This window comes from Cydia fagiglandana, chromosome 9 (genome assembly GCF_963556715.1).
Source record: "Cydia fagiglandana chromosome 9, ilCydFagi1.1, whole genome shotgun sequence".
In the NCBI taxonomy this organism is placed as follows: Eukaryota; Metazoa; Arthropoda; class Insecta; order Lepidoptera; family Tortricidae; genus Cydia; species Cydia fagiglandana.
Window position 1 is genome coordinate 7,813,628 of NC_085940.1, and position 18,884 is coordinate 7,832,511.

At 41.4% G+C, this 18,884-nt stretch overlaps 3 protein-coding genes across 3 annotated transcripts in view; 1 reads left to right on the forward strand and 2 right to left on the reverse strand.

The window, feature by feature from the left end:
* LOC134667281 (transmembrane protein 94) overlaps window positions 1-8,229 on the forward strand; it is a 49,601-nt gene extending 41,372 nt beyond the window's left edge. The window contains exons 24-30 of the mRNA XM_063524620.1: window positions 1,459-1,581; window positions 2,537-2,701; window positions 2,946-3,031; window positions 4,396-4,586; window positions 6,360-6,453; window positions 6,881-7,057; window positions 7,909-8,229. Of these exons, the coding sequence (XP_063380690.1) occupies window positions 1,459-1,581; window positions 2,537-2,701; window positions 2,946-3,031; window positions 4,396-4,586; window positions 6,360-6,453; window positions 6,881-7,057; window positions 7,909-7,981 (909 nt within the window). The 3' untranslated portion in view covers window positions 7,982-8,229. The remainder of the gene's footprint in view (window positions 1-1,458; window positions 1,582-2,536; window positions 2,702-2,945; window positions 3,032-4,395; window positions 4,587-6,359; window positions 6,454-6,880; window positions 7,058-7,908) is intronic.
* A 384-nt stretch (window positions 8,230-8,613) lies between these two features.
* On the reverse strand, window positions 8,614-14,751 carry LOC134667235 (dual specificity mitogen-activated protein kinase kinase 6). The gene is made up of 3 exons (XM_063524561.1): window positions 14,403-14,751; window positions 14,116-14,281; window positions 8,614-9,629 (listed from the first exon to the last, which is right to left on the reverse strand). Exons 1-3 carry the CDS (start codon window positions 14,462-14,464, stop codon window positions 8,853-8,855), a joined length of 1,005 nt encoding a protein of 334 aa, XP_063380631.1. The 5' UTR covers window positions 14,465-14,751; the 3' UTR covers window positions 8,614-8,852.
* Window positions 14,752-15,230: 479 nt separating this feature from the next.
* Window positions 15,231-18,451, reverse strand: LOC134667233 (DNA excision repair protein ERCC-6-like). Its single transcript, XM_063524559.1, has one exon. It carries the CDS (start codon window positions 18,330-18,332, stop codon window positions 15,366-15,368), a length of 2,967 nt encoding a protein of 988 aa, XP_063380629.1. The 5' UTR covers window positions 18,333-18,451; the 3' UTR covers window positions 15,231-15,365.
* Window positions 18,452-18,884: the final 433 nt, after the last annotated feature.

Consider the following 18,884-nt stretch of genomic DNA (forward strand, 5'->3'; position numbering starts at 1 on the left):
CTGATGATGGGATCCATAAGGAATCGAGGGAACTCCTCAAATATTAAAGGCATACGTATAGATTTTTTTGTATTTTCATCATAAAATCAAGCATTTACATTAAAAACTGTCGCATTTGATGAAGTGGAACTGCTGATGATCACCAGAACAGAACTCTTCAATGACGCATGGTACACGTTTGGTGATTACGAATTTCGATTTTGACTTGGACTGGGACCCGGACTCGGACTCATTCCCGGATCCGGTTCGGACCCGGATCCGGTTTGGACCCGGACCTGAACTCGGACCCGGATTCGGACTCGGACTCGGACCCGGACCCGGACTCGGACCCGGTCTCGGACCCGGACACGGACCCGGACTCGGACCCGGACTCGGACCCGGACCCGGACTCGGACCCGGACTCGGACCCGGACTCGGACCCGGACCTTGATCCAGAAAACCACTATGATACCTTAACTAAATAAACAACTATGATTACCTACCATAAAATTAATGTAGGTATAAAGTACGATGATGCCAATCTTACTAGCCCCTCCCGCTTAAACCCCCGTACACCGCACGGCATGCGCCATTAAGTGGGTTAGGTTAGGTTTGAACTGCGATCCTCACAGAACCGAACAAGGATTAGGTTAGGTTAGAACTGCGAGCCTTACAGAAACGAAATGTTACTTGAAAAGTGGGTTTGATTAGGTTCGAACTGCGATCCGCACAGAACCGAACTGCTATCTGAGGAGTGGGTTAGGTTAGGCTAGAACTACGACCTTCATGGCTCCTCTTCACGATGGGCCAACGCCGGCCACTCCAAGGGACGCATTTATGCGTTAGAGGGAGCAAGTGATATTGCTATCTCATTTTACCGCATGGCTGCGTCCCTTGGAGTGGCCGGCGTTGGCCCATCCTGTAGAGGAGCCATTATACAGAAGCGAAATGCTAGTAGAAAAGTGGGTGGTTTTACCTCCTTTTCTACATAGTGTACCATCTACAGTAATCTTTCATCGGCCCCCATGGAAGTCGGTTTTTTTTTCTTAAAAATTATTATTACAAATATCACTAATACGAGTAAGCCTATAGGTATTTACATATTTAAATGAGTATAGTGAATTAGTCGTCGTGGTGCCCGCGGTTGTAATATTTACAAAGTGTAAGGTACTCCTTTCAAAATAAAATAAAAAAATACCTGCGTGTTTTACTTTAAAATGTACTTATTTCGCTTTAATCTGTAAATATATATTTACGCTTCGGAAAAACTATATTGCGCTTAATATATGTATATAATCTACGACTACTTCTTTCATTATCTAAAGCCCCGTCTCCATATCGTGCGGCGGCTGCCGCGCGAGCCAATGTTCTATGGTTTGCCGCGCGATATGGAGACGAGGCTTAACAGTACTTAAGATTTTATTTACAAATCGCAACCATCTCGAATGGAAATAAAAACGTGTTGGTTGACGTTACCAGATGACGCGTGACGCAGACGTATCCCTCTTCACGTTGATCACGATGTCGCGCCACTTCACCTCTTGCCTATGGAACTCCACGCAGTTCTGGATGTGCGCCGTGTGCTTCATTTCTGTCCTACAGGTAAGATATTAAGGCCGTTATTGGGCTGCTTGCCACTTGTATTTGGTTGACGTTGCCGCGACGCGGACGTTTTCCTCTTCACGCTGATCACGATGTCGCGACACTTCACCTCTTGCCTATGGAACTCCACGCAGTTCTGGATGTGCGCCGTGTGCTTCATTTCTGTCCTACAGGTAAGATATTAAGGCCGTTATTGGGCTGCTTGCCACTTGTATTTGGTTGACGTTGCCGCGACGCGGACGTTTTCCTCTTCACGCTGATCACGATGTCGCGCCACTTCACCTCTTGCCTATGGAACTCCACGCAGTTCTGGATGTGCGCCGTGTGCTTCATTTCTGTCCTACAGGTAAGATATTAAGGCCGTTATTGGGCTGCTTGCCACTTGTATTTGGTTGACGTTGCCGCGACGCGGACGTTTTCCTCTTCACGCTGATCACGATGTCGCGCCACTTCACCTCTTGCCTATGGAACTCCACGCAGTTCTGGATGTGCGCCGTGTGCTTCATTTCTGTCCTACAGGTAAGATATTAAGGCCGTTATTGGGCTGCTTGCCACTTGTATTTGGTTGACGTTGCCGCGACGCGGACGTTTCCCTCTTCACGTTGATCACGGTGTCGCGCCACTTCACGATGCGATTGGTGTATATTCGACATAGACTAGGAATCCTCTAGACCGAGTTAAGAGCAATTATTTCATGCAACCTATGATGCCAAAAATGCGGGGGTGCGCGGGACGAGGTGAGCGAAATCCCGTGCCGTGATTGGTCCGTTCAAAGACACGGACGTCACACAAAGACACTTTCGACTCGAACATGGAGTAAAATTACCGTATGCGTGGCAGAGGAGGTCGCGCGACTATGCTCAGTCTGGAGGATATCTTGTCTGTGATATTCGATTTCGTCACTGTACCTAGGTACCTATATCACTTGATGTCACGTCGTTGTGTATGTGTCCAGGTGGGGTCCCTGTACGCGTTCCTGCCGCTAGCGCTGAGCGCGGGCGGCGCGGCGCTGAGCAGCGCGGCGGCGGCGCTGCTGGGCACGGCGCTGGCGTTCGCGCCCGTCGACGCCGCGGTGATGCAGCGCGCCGCCACCCGGCCGCAGCTCGCGGCGCACAAGCGGGTGAGGTTCTATAGTTCGTTTTATTAGGCTGTATCTCATAAACCGTGATAGCTAGACAGTTGAAATTTTCACAGATGATTTATTTCTGTTGCCACAACAAATACTAAAAAGTATTTGTTGTGGCATTTGTTTTTTGCATTAGATAAAGACTACGCGATCTTGACAGGTCTTCTAATTGAAAAACGCTTTTTTAAAATCGTAAAGATAAACAAAGGGTTATCTTAGAGAATTGTTTTGTCCCCAGATGATCCTGTTCGTATTCTGGTGCTACGCGTGCAAATTCCTCCCCTCCGTTATCTCCATACTAGTACTCTACGGATTCACACTGAGGTACCTGTTTAAAAGCCGTAACACACTTCCGCACCGCACCAAAGTCACGGTGCGCAGAAAGAAATATCTCTTCCTCGCTCTCATTTATGGGTGTGACGCACCGTGACCTTGGTGGGGTGCGGAAGTATGCTACGGCTTCAATATTTGGTAGAGATGCGCCGGATATTCGGGCACGATCCGGTATCCGGCCTACCTGGCCATGATTTTAATATCTAGTGTATTACTATCCGGCCGGATACCGGATAGTAACATTGCTTGATTTCGGAGTAAACTAATTTGGATTTAAGAAACAGTCACGGGCATAATCGTACTTGTATATTATTTTAAAACACTTTAAACATTCCACTGACTTGCACGCGCACTTATTTCGAACCTAGAAATGTGTCCGCGCGAACGTTTACTAGGAAACAGGTCAGACCTGCAGAATGCGCACCTGAAAAACCGAAATGTAGGTATAGTTCCGCTGGACGGATATTTGGCGGCCGGATACTGGATATTCGGCCGATGGTCAGGCCGAATATCCGGTATCCGGCCAAAAAACTATCCGTTGCATCTCTAATATTTGCACAACCAACAAATAAATGAAAACGATTTTTTTACGCATTTTGGGGACGGCAATAGAGTCCATTGTAGAGTTAGACCAAACTAAGGTGGCAGCGATTTTGATAGCATTAGGCTGTGCAAGTGTTATTTAAATGTCATAATTTCATAGAAGTTTGAAGTTAAAAAAAACACTTGCACAATAGGCTTACATTCCTAATAGTCAAATCAGCTTCTTTTTTAGAACTGCCAAAACGATTTGCTAACATGGAATTTATATGAAAACGAATATAGTGTCGTCATGGTAAACTCACCTACTTTTTATATTTCAATCCGATTGATTAAAAATAGCTTTTTTTGTTTAAAAATAGCTGCGATCTATGTTTTTCTAATAATTATCTGGTGCTTTATTTCGTGCACGGTTTGAAATAATTTATTTAAGTACAGGAAACATCCCTATCTGGGCTAGAGTTAGACCAAGAAAAGTCCGCAACGATTTTGATAGTATATGCAGTGCAAGTGTTATTTATACGTCATAATTTCATAGAAGTTTGACTTTTAAAATAACACTTGCACTGCGTGTGCTATCAGAATCGTTGTAGACTTATCTTGGTCTAGCTCTATCAAAGTCTCTGCCAATTTAGCTTGAACTAATTCTAGTAATTTATAAATGAAAATATTGATGCGTTTAAAATGGCTACTCTACTAAACATTACTTTGTTATTAATTAACAAACACATTATGACCTTTATGTGTTGTGATAATTGGCCCAATGAGACGCGAACTCAAATAAATACCAAACTTACCTAAGTCCACTGTTCCAGATCGTTCTGTGAGCAAATATCCGAAGCAACCAACGCGACTGCATGCTGGATCGTGTATCCAATCAACGTGGGAAACTATTCTGAGGCCCACGACTTGGCCAGGAAGAGCTGGCACGGCTGGGGCGACGACTTCTACGACGGGTTCTATCTGGCGCAGCACATCACACTAGCATTGCTCACCTTGCATTTAAGTAAGTTTACACATTCACTACTCATAACAATAGTCGACGTGGCAACTATTCTGGAGCCCACGACTTGGCCAGGAAGAGCTGGCACGGCTGGGGCGACGACTTCTACGACGGGTTCTATCTGGCGCAGCACATCACACTAGCACTGCTCACCTTGCATTTAAGTAAGTTAACACATTCACTACTCATAACAATAGTCGACGTGGCAACTATTCTCAAGCCCACGACTTGGCCAGGAAGAGCTGGCACGGCTGGGGCGACGACTTCTACGACGAGTTCTATCTGGCGCAGCACATCACACTAGCACTGCTCACCTTGCATTTAAGTAAGTTAACACATTCACTGCTCATAACAATAGTCGACGTGGCAACTATTCTGAAGCCCACGACTTGGCCAGGAAGAGCTGGCACGGCTGGGGCGACGACTTCTACGACGGGTTCTATCTGGCGCAGCACATCACACTAGCACTGCTCACTTTGCATTTAAGTAAGTTAACACATTCACTACTCATAACAATAGTCGACGTGGCAACTATTCTGAGGCCCACGACTTGGCCAGGAAGAGCTGGCACGGCTGGGGCGACGACTTCTACGACGGGTTCTATCTGGCGCAGCACATCACACTAGCACTGCTCACTTTGCATTTAAGTAAGTTAACACATTCACTACTCATAACAATAGTCGACGTGGCAACTATTCTGAAGCCCACGACTTGGCCAGGAAGAGCTGGCACGGCTGGGGCGACGACTTCTACGACGGGTTCTATCTGGCGCAGCACATCACACTAGCATTGCTCACCTTGCATTTAAGTAAGTTGACACATTCACTACTCGTAACAATAGTCGACGTGGCAACTATTCTGAAGCCCACGACTTGGCCAGGAAGAGCTGGCACGGCTGGGGCGACGACTTCTACGACGGGTTCTATCTGGCGCAGCACATCACACTAGCACTGCTCACCTTGCATTTAAGTAAGTTAACACATTCACTGCTCATAACAATAGTCGACGTGGCAACTATTCTGAAGCCCACGACTTGGCCAGGAAGAGCTGGCACGGCTGGGGCGACGACTTCTACGACGGGTTCTATCTGGCGCAGCACATCACACTAGCATTGCTCACCTTGCATTTAAGTAAGTTGACACATTCACTACTCGTAACAATAGTCGACGTGGCAACTATTCTGAAGCCCACGACTTGGCCAGGAAGAGCTGGCACGGCTGGGGCGACGACTTCTACGACGGGTTCTATCTGGCGCAGCACATCACACTAGCACTGCTCACCTTGCATTTAAGTAAGTTGACATGACACTTTCCAAATAGGTACTTATACCTAGTTGCAACAGGCCCCTAGACAACATGCCAATCGCTAACGCTACGTAGCGATCGAAACGCAACTGTCGCTGTCGCACTAATAAGAAAGAGTGATAGAGACACAAAGCGTTTCGTTGTCGTAGCGATTGTAACCTTGGCTAGGCTGGCTATTCTTGGAATCTAACACAATTTTAATATTAAGTAAGAGCTTTCATGTAAGCTTTTCCTGCTTGTATTTCAAGTGTCTCTTTTTATACCGATTAACGCAGGTATCAAACTGATGCGGACCCGCATGGCGCTCCGTTGTGTGAACGAGACAGCACCATGTACATAAATAGCGACGACCCGCTCGCTCACAGGAACGGCGTGAGCATCCACACCCACTGTTAAGACCGCCTAAAATAATTCCGCTTGAATATACCTAGTAGCAATTAATTTATATTGAATATTTTTTCTTTGTCCTCAGTTGTCATATCGTTGTCTTTCATACATCGACAATCTTCAATTTGGCAGCGTTGCTTTTGGAGCAACAAGGTGTGGTCCGTCGCCGTGCTCGTTCTGTAAGTGAAGTTTTATATATCTAATACGCTTACCCCCTTTGAGTTAAATTAGGTTTTATCCCCTTCTTACAAATACATAAGTCAAAATGACAGAAAAAGACAAACGATTCATAGGTCATTCAGGCCAGTAACGCGTTTATATGACGCCATTATTAATTACCGTCTATTTAGTGGATGGATAAGTGGACCGCTTCTCCATACAAAGTACTCCCTATTATTTAGTCTCAATCAATAAGGGTCAATAAGGGTCTCCTCACATATATCGACGCGGAAACGCTAGAAAAAAGCTTGATGTCCGCGCAACAACAGCGAAAAAGTCATCGACGCGACGCGTCTTTTCGCTACTACTTATTTTACTACTAGGTACCGTATGTTGCGAGTCGTTAAAGTAGCAATAATGCCAATAATACAATACATAACGTTTCAGAATACTCCTCCAAGCTGCCATAAGTCTGTTCATGCTGCGACACAACTACGGTTCCTGTGAGAACTGGGAGCTATGCTCGCTGCGCTACCACGTTCCTTGGCGGTTGGCGCTTGGCTACGGCGGCTCGATTCTCGCTGTGTTCGCGCTCAACGAGTTCATCAAGTGGCAGGAAATCAAGTGAGTATCATCTCAAATACAAAAGTAACCGACTTTAAAATTGCGTTGAATACAGCGCCATCTATCAATACGTGGTAACTCCAAGGAGTTTAATTCATGTTACGACACAAGTACTGTTCCTGTGAGAACTGGGAGCTGTGCTCCTACCACGGTTCCTAGTAGTTGGAATTATAGGTACCTAAATCATTAACCTTTTGAACGCCACGCCAATCGTGCGCGGCGCGTCATCGCGAACCTTTTCGCAATGCACGAAGGTTAATATTGGGCTGTAACTGCGCGAGTGGACATCTTTGGTGGCCAGATTACCTAAACATTTTTAATATGCTTGCCTTACGACCTAAGCTGTAATTTTTATAGAGGTCATCTACCTAAGCTGTAATTTTTATAAAAAGCAAAATGCATAAAAAACAGCTAAATATGGAGATGATGCAGTACCGTCTTTACCATAAGGACACACGGGGCCTTTGGCCAGGGCCCCCAACCTCAGGGGGCCCCGAAGGACAGACACTAAGGGCTGACTTAGACGGCGTGCGAACTCGCATGCGATTTTAGTTACATTGCGGGCTGTTGGTTACGTCCAATTCAACCGACCGATCAAAAACAGCAATGTAATGAAACTCGTATGCGAGTTCTCGCATCGTCTAATTAGGGTTTAACAGTATATCTGATTACTCATATTAAATAGAAGATCATAGTATAAAAATGTTAGTCTAATTTGATTTCATTAGAAGGGCCCCAAATTCTTATGTGCCCAAGGGCTCCAACATAGTTTAAGAGGGCCCTGAGATTATGTCAATGCTTTCAATTTAAACATGATTTTGAATAGTCTTAATTTATTGTTTTGTTTGCAGGGCCGACGTGCGAAATCAAAGACGAGCCCGATTGGACTTCGGGACGAAACTGGGCATGAACTCGCCTTTCTAGTCAATTTTACTAACATTTTTTAACGTTTTTCGTGGTTTTGCTCGGTCAACCAACCAACCACCGGTCGGTTAGCTGATACCCGGGCACTGACGAGGCCTAAGCGGCTGAAACTACCGTTTTAAGTTAAGGAAAAGTGACATAGTACTTATTTCATTATTTATATTGCGCTCTATTTTGTACTTACTGTTTTACAGTACGCTGTTTTTGATAAACATACAAATTATTATATTAAATATTTCAAAAATAAACATATTTTAATGATAATTATTCCTCCCTCTGCAATATATTTTTGCACTGTGTTTGGTTTAAGAAGCGGCATTTTACAGGCAGCAAACGATGTTCTCGGGGACCTGTCTGGTATCCTCTTCAAGGAATTTGGGAAGGGTATTTCGTATGGATTTGCTTACCAAAGCCGTTGCTACTCAAAACCCTTTCATTTGGCTTTTTATTAAGGGTAAGCAGTTCTCTTTTCGAATGTCTGATACCCGTTGCTAACCTCTTGAATGGGTATTCCATATAACGCTTAGGGCCACCCCACACTAGCGTCTTTTGAGCGCCGGCGTCTAGTCAGCGCTACAGACTCCAGTTGCGTCGAGCAGCAGCAGCATATTTTATTGAATAAAACAAGGCCATCGAAACAAATACATCGTTTATTTAGACTAAGTAGGTAATTTGTGATGTACATTATACACAGCAGTCATCGGCGATCGTTTCGTTCGACGTCCTCGTTAACTATGCTAATTACATGATTAATACAAATCAACACTAGTTACATTTGTTAATAACAATTTTTAATTGCATTTTCCGTTCCTACGCTAATGTTAGTAACTAAACACTTGTACTTAGAGGTAAGAAAATATTTTCGCCGGTACTAGGAGTCTTCGGGCAAGTCTAATATCTCTATGACGAAAGAGCAGACGTCTGTCTCTTTCTGACTGTGCTCTTGACAGAACGGGTGAGCGAGCAAGGCGTCATAGTTGGGCCTCAGCTTGTAGTCTTTCTTCAGGCACTGTGTGATCATGTCATCAAACTCTGCTGAAAATTGATCTTTTGGAAGACTGGGCGGGTCATCTTTGACCACTTGTTTCAACTGCTCAAATGGCGTGCCCCAGGTATTATACGGGAATTTACCAGTAGCTAGTTCTATCATTGATATTCCTAAAGACCAAACATCGCTACGTATATCATATTGGCCGGGATTGCCCGTAGGATCAATCCTCTCGGGAGCCATGTATGGTTTGCATCCTGCATCAATAGTTTTAGCAACAGAATCAACTAAATAACCCGATATACCGAAGTCGCACATTTTGACTTCTCCCTTTCTATTGATCAATATATTAGAAGGCTTCACATCTCTGTGGATTACCTTGAGTTTTGAGTGGAGGTAGTGCAAGGCGCTGACAACAGAGAAAGCTATTTTACCAAGTATGTTCTCAGGTATAGTCCGGTTGTTCTTGTAGACTTTAGCATAGAACTTGTCGAGGCTCATGTCCATGACTTCCATGCAGATCCAGACGTCCCCCTCGCGGAACATGGCTCCGTAGAAGTGCACGGTGTAGGGGCACGCGCTGGCGCGCATGGAGACGTCCAGGTCCATTAGCAGCCGCTTCAGCTCTTGGGACTGTGTGTTAAATGTTGCTGTGATTCGCTGAAACAAGAATAAAGTCTTGAATAAGTAAAATTTTTGTTATTATAATCTTTGGAATTAAAAAAGGTGTATTTTTTTTGTGGTGTATGTAAAGCGGAAATTCGAAGGGCTGAGGGGTGGCACTTTTCAGCCTTGTATTTCTAGTAGCCTAGGAACACAACTTGAAATGAAACTTGAGTAAATAAAACTAAATGAAATTGTATGTTATATTCATTTCAACTAACTCTGCACCAACTTTGCTATGAGAAAAAGAAATAAGGTCAATGAGGGGAAGACCGCATATAATATTTATTTGCAAGGTCATCCTTGGTCCTATGGTCATCCATAGGGCAAGAACTCTAGTGTATGTATATGTATGTTGCTCATTCAGTCAGAAAGGCAGAGCTTCACTGCTTCTGCTCTACCTACTATCAACGTTATGTAAGTGGAGAGGAAAAAAGAGCATGTACATGGTCTTCCCTTATAGATGGTCTTCTCAACATATTGGCCTTAGTGTCAGCATTATGGGTTCTTCCTCATTATAGCACATCAAAGTTCGTGAGTTGGCCTGCTCCGGCTATAGTAATAGGTTTTAGGTTATTTTTATTTTGAATAGAAGTGAAAACTAGTAGCTGGGGGTCTAAGGTCCACCACCTTGCATTTTGGAGACAAAGCAAACCGCTTGGAACAGGTGTTCCTGGGGGTGATCTGAGCCGATTAAGCCCGGTTGCCAAGAGGTTCCACCCAGCAGGTGGGCAGGGGAGGGGGGGTAAAAGTGGCTCCGGCGCGCCTCACTCTAAGCTATATATCTGCATACATCTAGCAACTATATCAAGTTTGGTGTCTTTTTCCTGTAATTCGAGGATGAAGAATTCATTTCTGTGACTAAATTTTCACTGTTCCATACAAAAAAATCGAGAAATTAAAAATTCCAAAAAAATCTTTTCACTTTTTTTTTCGAAAATCCTCTACAAAATTAAAACTATGAGGATTTGCTCTAGAAAAAAAATACCTGTGAATAGCCCAGTTATCCTACTATATAGAATAGTAAACATGTTAAACATTTTTTTTTCATAACTCTGATAAAAAAAATGTTTTGTGTCACGCGGCGTACCTGCATTGTAAGAGCGGTATGCAGCGTTTAGGATTTTTAAGTATGTTTCGATGGTTTCTGATAAGTTGTTATTCTTCTGGTTGTAGAAAATTACTTCTGGACGTGATATATATACAAATATAAATTAAATGTATAAATATAGATGTTGGGAAAACTTTCGCCAATAGAGTTATTATAAATGTGATAAAATTAACAAAGCAGATGTTTGATTACAATGCGGGTTAAAATACGAGTAAGATATATATTGTTCGCAATTGCCACTACATGCCCATGGGTCCGTGCATTTTAGTTTTTTCTTAACGCAGTTGCACCTCCCTGCGCATTTTGTTTTGCAGCGGCAACGAATAAGCTCTAAACAAGCAGCAGCCGCCGCAGGTAGGCTTGTACATATGGGCTCCCAGTAACCATTTTGTTTGGACCAGCTCCAGTCAGCAGGACATGGTAGCTGTTGCTGAGGGGCTATAATCTGTCCCCAAACATAGCCTCCTTGGTAAACTGCACGGAGAATATGTTTACGTAGGTAGCGCATCTTCCATTGGAGGCAGATTCTCTAACTGAAGATTTCTTTTTGTAAAAAGTACTTTTCGGCACTCTTTTACACTTGTACTTGTACCTGATCCGAACACTGTAACACAATACATAGTATCAAAATAATGTCTAAGGACCAATTCACATCTCGTAATTCAAATCTGTTCAGATTTAATATTGTAAGACTCTTACTTGTCATACAAGACAATACATTTTTTTTCCAAAATTGGCTGCTCTATGTTGTTTTGTTTACCGTATTAATCCCTCCGGAACATTACAAGGACCACTAAAACCAGGATTGTCAGATCCCTCATATTTCCCACTTTTCTGTATGCTGTATGTCTCACATGGACACTAAGGGCATCCGAAAAACAGAAAGTGAATGCACTAGAGATAGAGATGTGATGCTGGAGACGAATGCTGGGCATAGCATGGACTGAGCATCAATTATTGAGGAGCTTGGCATTAAAGAGCGGTTGCTTTCTACGGGCAAAACTCGGTACTCAACTTCTTTTGTGTGTCTCGTAGAGACGGAACATCTACAGAACGTCTAGTTGTGCAAGAAAGAGTAGGAGGTGACAGGGCTAGAGGAAGATCTCTAATGAGATGGACTGATCAAACCAAATCGGTGTGTCGGTCACAGTAAGCGAATGCTTACGGAAAGCAGTTCTACGGGAGGAATGGCGACGTGTCGTTAAATGAGTCGCTCAAAAATTTTCGTAATGGCCACGACCACTCTATCAAGAGTGTAACGAAGAAGAAGGCCCTCCGTTACAGCAGGATATGCGCTTTAAGCTTGAAATACGCTTTTTTTCCCTTTCCACACACAAAAGAAACTGTGTTGTAACCTGAAAAGGCGTGGAAAAATGGCAAGACTACTATCCTTTCTGGTCCTGTAAAATAAATCATATATCTATGAGTTACAAATAAAATCATATATTTAAAGAAAGTTTGCAGCACGTGACTATTAGCCCAGTTGACCTGTCTCTTATTGCGGTGACATATTTATTTATTTTATTTTCAATTAATGGAAGAACTACAAACGTTACCTTAAGAAAATGCAATAGCATGGCTCGAGAGGAACAGGTGATTCTTTCCTGTGCCAATCCTCCATTCATTGTAAATAAAATAAATATGTCACCGCAGTATACGAGACAGCTCACCAGGGCAATTGGTCAAGTGCTGCAAACTTTCTTTAAATATATGATTTTATTTGTAACGCATAGATATATAATTTATTTTACAGGACCAGAAAGGTCAGAAGTCTTGTCATTCTTCCACACCTTTTCAGGTTGCGACACTGTTTCTTTTTTGTATGGACAGGGAAAAAAGCGTATTTCAAGCTTGGAGCGCATATCCTGCCGTAACGGAGAGGTTTAAATACGACAAACAAGGCAATATTGAGCAGGCATTGCCAATATTGATAAAAATTGTTATTGTCTTGTATGGCAAGTAAGAGTCTTACAATAGTAAGTATGGACAGATTTGAATTACGAGGTGTGAATTGGCCCCTAGACGTTATTTTAACAAAATGCATAGTATTTTGTTACTGATTTTACGAGTAGATCAGGTACAAGTACGAGTGCAAAAGAGTGCCGAAAAGTACTTTTTACAAAAAAAATCTTCAGTTAGAGAATCTGCCTCCAATGGAAGATGCCCTACCTACGTAAACATATTTCTCCGTGCAGTTTACCAAGGAGGCTATGTTTGGGGACAGATTATAGCCCCTCAGCAACAGCTACCATGTCCTGCTGACTGGAGCTGGTCCAAACAAAATGGTTATTGGGAGCCCATATGTACAAGCCTACCTGCGGCGGCTGCTGCTTGTTTAGAGCTTATTCGTTGCCGCTGCAAAACAAAATGCGCAGGGAGGTGCAACTGCGTTAAGAAAAAACTAAAATGCACGGACCCATGGGCATGTAGTGGCAATTGCGAACAATGGAACAATATATATCTTACTCGTATTTTAACCCGCATTTTAATCAAACATCTGCTTTGTTAATTTTATCACATTTATAATAACTCTATTGGCGAAAGTTTTCCCAACATCTATATTTATACATTTAATTTATATTTGTATATATATCACGTCCAGAAGTAATTTTCTACAACCAGAAGAATAACAACTTATCAGAAACCATCGAAACATACTTAAAAATCCTAAACGCTGCATACCGCTCTTACAATGCAGGTACGCCGCGCGACACAAAAAATTTTTTTTATCAGAGTTATGAAAAAAAATGTTTAACAAGTTTTTCTATTCTATATAGTAGGATAACTGGGCTATTCACAGGTATTTTTTTTCTAGAGCAAATCCTCATAGTTTTTAATTTTGTAGAGGATTTTCGAAAAAAAAGTGAAAAGATTTTTTTGGAATTTTTAATTTCTCGATTTTTTTGTATGGAAGAGTGAAAATTTAGTCACAGAAATGAATTCTTCATCCTCGAATTACACGAAAAAGACACCAAACTTGATATAGTTGCTAGATGTATGCAGATATATAGCTTAGAGTGAGGCGCGCCGGAGCCACTTTTACCCCCCCTCCCCTGCCCACCTGCTGGGTGGAACCTCTTGGCAACCGGGCTTAATCGGCTCAGATCACCCCCAGGAACACCTGTTCCAAGCGGTTTGCTTTGTCTCCGAAATGCAAGGTCCCCTTAGAAAACGGGACCTTAGAACTTCTGCTATAGGTACTACCTCCAATGTAAACTGGAAGAACTTAAGCATTATTAACTATTTGTAGAAAAACTGGCAGAAAATACTTCTTACATGCATTCTTATTACTGGCAAGTGGCACTTAGGTATTTAAAAAATATCGAATGGGAAACAAACAAAAAACATAACCTTTTGACCTTGGGGTTTTACCTTGACAGCCATGGTGGTGTTGCTGGGCCGGTGCAGCATTTTCTCGACGATGCCGTACGCGCCGCGGCCTAAGTCGCAGATCTTGACTAGATCATCAGCATGCACCGTAAATGTTTTATCGTCCACAGTTATAGTAGTCTGCTTGTCCAAGTTACGAGGAGGCGTACTAAAAATACATAAACATAATCGAATAACATATCTATAACACAGTATACGTAACTGATAAGTCAAATTAAGTTTATTTTAGTAGTTTTGAACGGAAATGTAACAAGTCAAGAATTACTTACACCGTCACTTCCTCCTCCTTCTTGAAGTTGAAGCCGGGTGGCTTTCTTTTCCCGCCAGACATATTAGTTACTTTTTCAATAAGTTAACTAACGTAAATTAGCTTATACACGGCTAAAATTGACGAATACACAGCCTAGCGTCCTCGGTGGTAGCAGGCGGTGGATCTACCGTATTACGCTAATAATTCAACTATTTACATGTCAATTATAACTCCACTTCATTATTTCTGCGACAACTTTGTTAATACGCATGAATTTAAGCAATTTTCATAGTCAAATATAAAAATATCTCAAAATATTCCAGTAGAGCACATACCTACGGATTTGACATTAGTGGGCAAGTGTTGCTACATCCACCCACTCATTCATCCATAAAAAAGTTACCAGCTTCATATATTGAATGACCTTACTGAAAAATGGGTTCACTGGGGAAAAAAAATTGTTCCAACTTAGGCAGTCAGACTACAATAATTGTTTATTTATTTATGCTTACTTGTTAAACGTGTTGGCAAAGAGAATAGATGTTGGTGTTGGTTTTAGGCCGGAGCCCCACTCTGCGCACGCTATGTACACGACCCACGTTTCCATACAAAATTTCGTGGGCTTGCCCACGGTTTGTATTAAAATGTGGGCCGTGGATGTAGCATGCACAGCAGTGGGGCTCCGGCCTTAGGGATTTATTCTTTGGTCACAACATGGGGTAGACACAGTGGGGAGTTGGGGACGATTACTTTCCGTCTGTGCTCGCCCACGGAAGAAAGAAAGAGCACGCCGTGGCGCGGTGATCATGCTAGCTAGCTACTCTAATATTAATAAAACATACTAATAACCGTTTTACTTTATATTTTTATCATATATAAAAGCAAAATCGAGCCCAATGAGATATTAAACATAAGTAATATAAAAAAATATAGAAAACAATGAACATGTTCCTTAAACTACATACAATTGATATAATTGAGATTATGTAGAGAACTTTACAGCTCTAACTGCGCGTCTTGCTTTTTTTGTAGCTTCTTCTTTCAACCTATGTCTCTTCTCTTTTTCAGCTAAACCTACAACTACATCATGTTGTAATGCATTCTTTACTCCAGCTTTTGCGAACAACTTGCTCAAAACGTAGTCGTCGTCATTGTGATGCTTTTCTTTCTCTTTTTTACTTTTCTTCCTCTTGACCTTTTTCACAGCTATCAGGTTCTCTATTTCTGGTTCAGAAATGTCTGAGGAATGTTTTCTTTTGCGTTTTGATTTGTGATGCTTTCGAGAAGGTTTGCTATCTTCAATATTAGGTACATTTTCTCGTGGATTTGAATGATCATTAATTTCACTGTGAATCTCATTCTCTACTTTACTATCAGGTACAATTTCTGGTTTACTAGAATTGTTCATAATATCTACATTTTGCATAATATCATCATCTCCATCACCAGACACTTCACCCTCCTCTAATTCGGTCTCTTTGGTTTTAAGTGCCTCTTTGAGTAAATTTTCTTCATAATCCTTCTTGGAGTGCATGTTAATAATATCTAACTCTGATAAAACACTGTCAAATGGAACATTGGTTACTTTATCATCAATTAAATTTATTTCTGGTGGATGGACTACAGGAGGATTTAAAAGGAGGTCTCTTTTTTTCTTGTACTTTTCTCGAGGATCTTCTGCATCTGTTGACGTTTTTAGTTTAACATTACTTGCAATTTTTCTGCTTATTTCCCTAGCTCTTCTTCTCATTTCTTCTAATTTCTTTTTTGATATAGAATCTCTACTATTTTTAGGTACTTGGTTATTTGTTTCTTGTTTTCTATGATTCACATTGACCTTTGTATGTTTAAAAAGAGCTGCAGTTTCAGTATCTCCTTCGCAATTTGGTTCATCAAAAGTGAAAAGACCTTGTAATGTGCTAGTTGTTAGAACATTCTTCTGATTTGGATCTATTAGTATTTTATTGCTTAGAAAATGTTTGAATATTTGCCTTTGGTATATTTTTTCTTCAATAGTTCCTCCAGATAAAAGTCTATACACAGTTACGTTTCTCTGCTGACCAATTCTCCATGCTCTTTCTTTGGCTTGGCTGTCTGTGGCTGGATTCCAATCAGGGTCATAAATAATTACTCTATCAGCCCCCGTCAGATTTACTCCTAAGCCTCCCACTCGTGTTGTTGCCAGGAATACCAGATATTCTGGATTTTCATTAAAGGTCTTAATTAGACTTTGTCTAATACCAACACTCACAGTGCCATCCATTTTTAAGTATTTATAATCTTGGTTTTGTAAATACTGTTCCAGTAAACATAACATTGCTCTCGATTGTGAAAATATCAAGGCTCTGTGGCCTTGCTTCTGCCATATCTTTAAAAGTGAATGTACTACTGTCATTTTACCAGACCTTTTCCAAGAACCAAAAGATTGTTCATCAATTTTTTCACATTCCTCTTGTGCTTCATATAAGTATAGATCAGGATGATTGCAGATTTTTCTTAAAGTTGATAGAGCAACTAATACTCTGGCTCTCAGTGGATCACCATATCTGCTTTCTTTATCTAAAATACTCCTTACAGTTGAACTCATGAGATAACCCATATACAGGTCCCTCTGTTCCTGGCTCAATGCACAGAAAAGTACTTGTTCATTTTTCTCAGGCAGTTTTATATGCTCCTGCACTTCTGCTTTGGTTCTACGCAACATGTATGGTGTGATCATATTTTTAAGTGCTTTTGCAATTTCGAAAGCTGTCGCTTCTTGGAATTCAGTGGCATTGGCATATCCTCCTTGGGTTATTGGTTGAGCAAAATGTTCCATAAATGCATTATAAGTACCAAGAAGGCCAGGCCTCATGAAGTCAAATAATGACCAAAGTTCTTGTAGGCTATTCTGCATAGGAGATCCAGTAATTAGTATTTTGTGAGGTGTCTGAAATTTCTTAACAAGCTTACTAACTTGAGTTTCAGGATTCCTGATCTTGTGGCCTTCATCCAATATCATGTAATGCCATTTTCTGGCCATTAGGTCTTTGCTGTATTTGACAACACCAGCATATGTTATGAGTAAGATGCCATGAGAATCATGCAGATCCCGAATAAGTCTGTTGTGATTTCCAGAGTGAGAGCCAGAGTGGTGGAGCACAGCAACTCTGATGTAAGGGCACCAGTAGTGAAAGTGTGTTACCCACTGGAAAATAACAGTGGCCGGTGCCACAATTATGGAAGGGCCTAGTCCACCCCAGCTGCCTAGGTGGGTCTTGGACAGTCCGGCTAGGAATGCTATAATTTGTACAGTTTTTCCTAATCCCATCTCATCTCCAAGTAAACCTCCAGACTGCACCTGATGCAACTCCCATAACCACTTGACACCAATCTTTTGATACTTGTACAATTGCTTCCAAATGTAAGTAGGGACATTAAGACCATTTTGCAATTCATGTAATTCATCCACATCCTTATTGCCATCTAGAACATGGTTGATATCTGCAGACATTGACTCTCCTTCATAATTTCCAGCGCATGCTGCAGCTAGGTTTTTTTTCCAGATGTCTAACCTTTCATTGTAGAGATGTGTGTCCCCGTCATCTATTATTTTCTTTAAATTTTGTCTGCTGCGCGACGTAGTGGGAAATGCAGGGATGTTAATGTTAGGAATCTTCGCGTCTTCTTCGTCTTCGCCAGAAGGTAAATATTCACTGCCTTCATCAGAGTCCCGCGCCGCAGACGTACTAGGAGTAGGAGCATGTGATACCACTATATTATCCCTCAGTTCATGTTTAGAGTTAGAACATTTTTTATTCACCAAAGTTTTGTCCTGTTTCTTAGATATTAATTCGGCGGCCACTTTACTTTTCTCTGACACCGAAGACTTTTTGGAGTTCGTTTTTATGTCACATTTTTGCTTGGCAAGCGCCAGTTGACTTTCGAGGTATTTATTTATATCAACCATTATTTACATTCAACTTTCTGGCGAAATAATAAATGTTAACATGGTGCTATAACAATAACATAAACATGTGATGTGAAAACAACTGCAGCAACATCTCAAAACACTGTGATCAAAACAAAATTTCGTCAACCCTTGCTACCTACAATTCTAGTAGTATTTTGCTATTTAAAAAATCATAAAATTGCTATGATTTGATGTAGCTATTTTTCCCGAAGCCAATTTCATTTTGAATACTTTTAGTAGTAGTTAATTCTGTATGAGAAAAGAAAAATAAAAATAAATTATTTATATTTTTAAAACATGAACCAAAATATGAACTGCCTAGTTTTTAACAGAGAAGAGAAAGATATCTTTATACTGTCAAATGACTCTTTCTACGTTTTCTTGACAATTTACGTTCCGGTTTCTTATCACGGTTTCTAAATCTTCAACCTAGCGCTTTTACTTCTCTTCCATATGGTTTCTACATGATTGTCAAAAATTAAAGATTCAATTGAATAACATTGTTTTAAGAACTAATAATTTTTAAACTAATTATTTCGTTTTATAATC

Excerpts from the sequence above, each read along its gene's own strand:
- LOC134667233 (XM_063524559.1), bottom strand. The coding sequence starts at position 18,332 with ATGGTTGATATAAATAAATACCTCGAAAGTCAACTGGCGCTTGCCAAG.
- LOC134667235 (XM_063524561.1), bottom strand. The coding sequence starts at position 14,464 with ATGTCTGGCGGGAAAAGAAAGCCACCCGGCTTCAACTTCAAGAAGGAG. Across the intron at positions 14,282-14,402 it reads AAGGAGGAGGAAGTGACGGT|TACGCCTCCTCGTAACTTGG; the intron begins GTAAGTAATTCT and ends ATGTATTTTTAG. Across the intron at positions 9,630-14,115 it reads ACACCACCATGGCTGTCAAG|CGAATCACAGCAACATTTAA; the intron begins GTAAAACCCCAA and ends TTCTTGTTTCAG.